The sequence below is a fragment of the Oncorhynchus mykiss genome, chromosome 25 (assembly GCF_013265735.2).
Source record: "Oncorhynchus mykiss isolate Arlee chromosome 25, USDA_OmykA_1.1, whole genome shotgun sequence".
NCBI lineage: Eukaryota > Metazoa > Chordata > Actinopteri > Salmoniformes > Salmonidae > Oncorhynchus > Oncorhynchus mykiss.
Window position 1 is genome coordinate 7,682,492 of NC_048589.1, and position 7,278 is coordinate 7,689,769.

The 7,278-nt window shown below is 42.1% G+C and overlaps 1 protein-coding gene across 1 annotated transcript; it reads right to left on the bottom strand.

Moving 5' to 3' along the window:
- Nucleotides 1-3,112: 3,112 nt before the first annotated feature.
- On the bottom strand, nt 3,113-5,866 carry LOC110505286 (5-hydroxytryptamine receptor 1D-like). The gene has a single exon (XM_021584430.2). It carries the CDS (start codon nt 4,877-4,879, stop codon nt 3,701-3,703), a length of 1,179 nt encoding a protein of 392 aa, XP_021440105.1. The 5' UTR covers nt 4,880-5,866; the 3' UTR covers nt 3,113-3,700.
- Between the last annotated feature and the right edge of the window lie 1,412 nt (nt 5,867-7,278).

Sequence of the window (7,278 nt, forward strand, 5' to 3'; positions counted from 1 at the left end):
CTATCTATCTAATAGAAGAAAGGGTTTTCTTTAATTGATGTGTCTCTAATGTCAAACATGTAAAGTGTGGTGTACCGCAGGGCAGCTCTCTAGGCCCTCTACTCTTTTCTATTTTTTACCAATGACCTGCCACTGGCATTAAACAAAGCATGCGTGTCCATGTATGCTGATGATACATTTTAGTCCCCAAATCTAGAACAAATTATTGCATGGAACTTCCTTCCATCTCATATTGCTCAAATAAACAGCAAACCTGGTTTTTAAAAGAAACAGATAAAGCAACACATCCTGGCACAACGCCTCTCCCCTATTTGACCTAGATAGTGTCAGGATTTGGCCAGGGTTGTTCCGGTTTTGGTCACTAGATGCCCCCATTGTGCTTTTTGACCCTTTTGTTTTCCCTTGTTCCCAGTTATTATTTGCACCTGTGCCTCGTTTCCCTTGATTGTATTTAAACCCTTAGTTTTCCTCAGTTCTTTGCTCTGTGTTTGAATGTTGGCACCCAGCCCCAGTGATGCTGTGAACATTTGTTGCGCCAGTTGGACTCTCTTGTGGTACTCTGTTTTTATTCTTGTTTATTTATTTTTGATTATCTTTTGAGGCTTTTTCTGCTGTACCTACCACCTTGTGGATTTACCTTTTTGCCGTGGAGGATCACCTTTGTTCTCTTGGAATTACTTTTGACGTTGTGGATTTATATTTTTGCCTGAAGAACTTTCCTTTTACTTTATTAAAACACTGTCTCAAGGACTGCTGTGTCTGCCTCATCTTCTGGGTTCTAACGACTATTCGTGGCTCAGTTTGCTACGGGACTGTTTCTCACACCGGAGACCCGGGTTCGTAACCGGGTCCTGACAGATAGTTTGTGTGTATGCATTGATATGTAGGCTGCGTGTGCCTTTTTAAATGTATGTAGTTCTGTCCTTGAGTGGTTCTTGTCTAATGATGTTCTGTATTACGTTTCATGTTTGGTGTGGACCCCAGGAAGATTAGCTGCTGCATTTGCAACAGCTAATGGGGATCCTAATAAAATACCAAAACTAATATTGAGTTGCTTCAACTTTTGACCTTTTGCCTCAATTCGTCAGGGCATGGACTCGGTGTCGAAAACGTTCCGCTGGCTTATTTTTACTCCAATGCTTCCCACAGTTGTGTCAAGTTTGCTGGATGTCCTTTGGGTGGTGGACCATTCTTGATACACACTGGAGTGTGAAAAATCCAGCAGCATTACAGTTCTTGACACACTCAAAGGCACTTAAATATTTTGTCTTGCCCATTCACCCTCTCAATGGCACATATACACAATCCATGTCTTAAGGCTTACTAAAAATATTTAACTTGTCTCCTCCCCTTCATCTACAATGACTTAAGTGACATCAATAAGGGATCATAGCTTTTACCTGGTCAGTCTGTCTACACTCAGTGTAGAGGTAGGCATCTGGATGGTAGACTTGTTCTCATCGAAACTCATTACCCCTCCTACACCAATAGGAGTCACAGGCAGGAACCATTGGACAGTGGCTTCACATTTTATTTCAATATACTGTACCTCTCTATTTAGGTTCATGGCATGACATTGAAACAATTTCGTTGATTCAAACATATTTGAATATCAACATTGAAAGAAGGTCAAATAAAAGGTAAAATATAAAATTCAAAATAATTTCAACCAATAGATATTGACTATAGGATGAAAAATATTTCTGTGGGATTTTCAATGCAATTTCAACATATGCATAGTTCTGATTGTTGAAATTACTTTGTAACAACCTGTTTAAGTCATTGTAAATTGAAGTTAACTTAATTTCAATGTTTACTACGCTGGTTAAAAATATGAAAACGGTAGTGATTGACTTTTTCCCACACAGATTCCCCGTCACAAACGGCTGACAAATGACATTGAAACAACGTTGACTCAACCACTGTGTGCCCAGTGGGTTTACAGTAGCTTATGCAGATTAATTTGTTGCCAGGGAACAGGACGTAATTAATTTTTAGGTTCAATCCAAAGGTAAATTCTGTCTCCTACATAGAGAAGTCAGGCTCCTCGAATGTGGATAATGTTTAATCAGTTGGATACAATAAGCTGATGCCACAGGTGAAAAAAAAGTCCACATTTCACTCACTGCAACTCCCCCTCCCCACACATTACACTTAGAGCAACTTGACAACTCCTACACATAAACAAATGCAGCCACATAGAGAGACACAGTAAGACTGAATCTTTATATACGTATTTCTCTATTGTACTGTACCACAGACGTGTTAAGGAAGGTCCGCCTCTGTATGTGACACTTCTGTAACAATTTACCATGTCTTTCCCAGTCCAATGGGGCCTTATAATCCACTGCTTAACTATAATCCACAGATGAATTACCTTATGTCTTTCATCCAAAGAAGGACCAGTTCTTATTCTTTAGAGACTCGTTCATTTGTCTCAAACATGTATGATAAGTCTGTTCCTTTGGGGTCTGTAATATCCCAACCCAAACCCTCATTTATAATGAGTTTCATAGTCCTTGGAATATTTGATTCCATTTTTTTTATGCATGCATACATTTCTAGTAAGGAAATATCTGAAAAGATGTATGGCACTTCATAAGCATGTCAATGAAGTTCCAATGTACAACAAATGTACAGAGACCAAACACAATGAGCATGTGTTTACAACATGAACAAATGCCACAGTACAGAGTTTATATGAATAGACCCTATATTCCCATACCGGTATTTACTAAGAATTGCGAGAGACCCATTTCGATATCCACATTTTTCCGCGACCCCATCCTGTAAAAAAAGTGATGTAATCATTGGCTAATGTTTACTTTTTAAATTGGGTATATGACAGTTATTACAAATCAGTCTGATAGTACTTTTGGCAGTATTTCATGCTGAAGGAAGTATGGTTTGAAGTGACTGAAATGCATCAGAAAGGTATTGGGAAGTTCAGAAGATCATCAGGCAACCGTTTAGTATGATCTTCTATGTAGAAAAGAAGTTCAATAACCATGTTTTGATCCAACCATTTCATGCAGATTAATTAACTGATGCATGAAAAAAATCTAAACAGGCAGAAGGAACCATGAATTGCCTGTATAATTGTATAATTTCACATGAAAATAAAATGTCATTCATTCGTACAAATAATCTCGCCCTTAACCCATTTAACTTGTACTTTTAATACGGTACATGGGGATTGAACGGCAAAAGTTACTTTTATGTGTACTACATCATCATGCACATCATTTTATCCTCAACAATTCAGTTTGATGGCGCATATTGTTTTAGGCAGATTTGAGAATATTCGCATGAAAATCTGTTACAAATTGGATGGAAAACTAGCGAATTATGTTATTTTCTCCACAGTCTGACTTAGTACCTGGTCTTGTCCACTCTGTGCTAATGAGGCTTGTGGGCATTGTAGAGGGAAACCGAAGACGCATACATGTTCCTGAGTCTTATCTTTCAGTGAAGGGAATCATAATATTTTGTAGTTTATACCCCCCCAAAAAATAGAACCACATTAAAAAATAGAACCACATTAATTACAACTGACGTAACCCCTGTTTTATGAACCAAGCACAATTATTTATTTTTTTCTTCAGAGTTTCTCTCGCAATCCCATTTTCAAATCAGGAGACCCCACGTTTGGGAAACACTGGGTTATGATATATTTTGTATGTACAATACTCGCATTCCCTTAGTAGCATCTCTTGAACTTGATGAGTTTGTGGAAGGCCTGTTTGAACTCGTCATTGAAGGCAGTGTAGATAACGGGATTGATGAGCGAGTTTAGGTAGCCAAGCCAGGTGAACACGTCGAAGAGCACTGGGTGGAACCAGCATTCTTTGCAGATGGCCAGTACCAGGGTGACCACGAAAAAGGGTAGCCAACACACGATGAAGGCTCCCAGGATGATGCCTAGCGTCTTGGTGGCCTTCTTCTCCCGGGCGGTGCACAGACGTTTCCTCTCCAGCACACTGTCTGCCAGCTTCACCGTCACGCAGTTATTGAAGAGAGGCGACCCACCACTGCTTCCTCCACCTCCGTTTCCTGCCATTCCTCCCGTGTTGCCTCCCCCTCCGGGGTGCAGGTGGCCCTCTTGGTTGGAGGCGGAGTTGATGGAGCAAATGGAGGAGCCGGCCGACGTCTGGATGAGCTGGGCCGTGGTGAAACGCTTGCCGCACGACACTGGTGTCTTAAAGATGCGTGAGCGGGCTGCCACGTAGATCCGGCCGTAGAGGATGATCAGCAACACAGTGGGAACATAGAACGCCCCGAAGGTGGAGTAGAGCGTGTAGGAGATCTGATCCGTGTTCACTATGCACTCCATCACCTCCTCGTTGGCCTTGGCCTGCCTCCAGAAGAGCGGCGGCATGGAGATGGAGATGGAGATCACCCATACCACCGTTATCATCAGGCCCGCTCGACGCATTGTCCGGCGCTTGGAGTACTCCAGGGCGTCAGTGATGGCCCAGTAGCGGTCCAGCGCGATGACGCACAGGTGCAGGATGGAGGCAGTGCAGAAGGTGATGTCCGATGACAGCCAGATGTCGCAGACAATCTGCCCCAGGGCCCAGGTCTTACTCACTGTGTACAAGATGCTGATAGGCATGACCAGGATGGACACCAGCAGGTCTGTCACAGCCAGCGAGCCAATCAGAAAGTTGGCTGGCGTGTGTAGCTTCCGAGTCAGGAATATGGTGGCGATGACAAAGGCATTGGACAGCACGGTGGCCAGGGTGACGATTGCCAGGATGGCTGACAGGAAGATCTGGAGCCCCAGGAGAGTGGCTTTGTCCCATAGGGCCTCTGTGGGTTCAGAGCTCTCCGTGGCGTTGGTGAAGAACGGATCAACGGAGCTATTATCCTGATCCATCTTGCCTTTCCCCTTTAATCCTTTGTTCAAGGTCTAGATGTGCCACATGACCACAATCAAATCAGGGCCTATGCTTTCCTTTGTCTTCTCGGCATGGTGCGAGGGCTGCATTGATGGGTGTCACTGTTGGTTGTCACACGTATCCATGGGACCTGATGGATCCTTTATCCATAATTTCAGTCTTGGAGACACACTGGGTTCTGAGACAAAATCTCCAAAATTGAGATTTACAAAAAAGGTGATTGCTATTTAGTTTCATATTAGAGCTTTTGATTATGCTCGTACCATTTCAATGCATAACCAATAAAGCCATTATAGTTGCTGAATCACTGTCCATTTCAGCAGACACACTAATATTGGTTTGATTCGGCAGTCTGGCTGAGGGACATTAGACACTGATTTGTATTCTGCTTGTCTCATCAAACTCTGTTTTCTCTCTCGCCCAAGCTCTTATCTCCACTCCAGCCAGGCCGAGCACAACACCTCAGACCCTGACTTCCTATCAACTGCTGCTTTCATGGTCTCCTCCTGTTTCAATAACTCTCAGTGGGTAAAATCTACACTGAAAGATTATGGTGATACACAGGGTTGGCTCACTCTGTACTCATTTTAAGCTGAACCAGGGTTCATTTAATTTGCGCTCAGCTCCAAAGCCTGGGCGGTCCAGTCTTGTTGGTATTGAGGGTTAACTAGAATGTTAACATGATCCACATCAAGGGGGGAAAAGTCTGCTTCACTTCTTCATTTCAAATGTTTTTGGCTTGGCCTTAGAAATTCACCACTCAATGCGATAAAGAACAAGGCATTTGCAGATTCCCAGTTGGATGAAGCACAGCATGTGCTAATATTGATTTTTGATGTGTGTTCACTGTTTTCCTGTCAAAGCTTTGTTGGTCAGTTAAGCATTCAGGTGTGATGTCCAGATGGGAAGTAACAGTACTGCACAGCTTTTGTTCTGATTTTGCTTCCCGAAAGTCCAAGCTTCAATTGAAGCATGACAACCTTAGAATGGGAAAGATAGAGAAAGAAAGTGTGCATTAGAAGTACATACGAGTCACCATTTCAAACCGCCAACAATCCCACCTACATAAAATATTCTACATGCAGTGCATGCACATAAGAATGAACAATATGTGAGCTCGACCTCTGGCATCTCATGCTATGAGGCATATTTCTACCTCAACCCTTATGTTCAGCCATTACATACATGCAAGATTGATAATACAATATCAAAGGGGAGTGGAAACAGTAGGCTTTAGAACACCAGCTAACTGTACCTGTAAATCACCATATTGGCATTGCTGTATAACCGGAAGGAGAGTTTTGGAATTCCAGAATTTACTCAGACCATGACCTCTGCATGCATTAATGAGCAATATTTGCTGGTGTCAACCCATATCTGAAAACATGATACATATTTTGAAAGCTGAGAAACAGCCCTTTCAAATGATATAACATACAATAGCACGACATCAATCAAGTGGTAATCAGTCGAGAGAAACACCTGTGAAAATGTGTACTGTATCTTAAACAAAAATCTGTTCCTAATGAAGGTGGAGAAAAAAACTTAGAGCATGTTGCATCTTCTTTATGTTGTAAGGCTTGATCATCTGAAATCAGAATAGTAATACCCTTTACAGTGAATGAGTTACAGCTGTTTTATTTTCTGGAAATGTATGGAATATTCTGTGATCAAACATTTTCTCATATACATAGTATATTAAACACATACAGTACCAGTCAGAAGTTTGGACACACCTATTCATCCAAGTGTTTTTATTTTTACTATTTGCTACATTGTAGAATAATAGTGAAGACATCAAAACTATGAAATAACACATGGAAGGAATCCTGTAGTAACCAAAAAAGTGTTAAACAAATCAAAATATATTTCAAATGTGAGATTCTTCAAAGTAGCCACCCTTTGCCTTGATGATAGCTTTGCAAACTCGTGGCATTCTCTCAACCAGCTTCATGAGTAATGCTTTTCCAACAGTCTTGAAGGAGTTCCCCCATATGCTGAGCACTTGTTGGCTGCTTTTCCTTCACTCTGCAGTCAAACTCATCCCAAACCATCTCAATTGGGTTGAGGTCAGGTGATTGTGGAGGCCAGGTCATCTGATACAGCACTCTCCTTGGTCAAATAGCCCTTACACAGCCTGGAGGTGTGCTTTGGGTCATTGGCCTGTTGAAAAACAAATGATAGTCCCAGTAAGTGCAAACCAGGTGGGATGGCGCATCGCTGCAGAATGCTGTGGTAACCATGCCAGTTAAGTGTGCCTTGAATTCTAAATAAATCACACAGTGTCACCAGAAAAGCACCCCCCCATACCATCACACCTCCTCCTGCATGCTTCACGGTGGGAACTACACATGCGGAGATCCTCCATTCACCTACT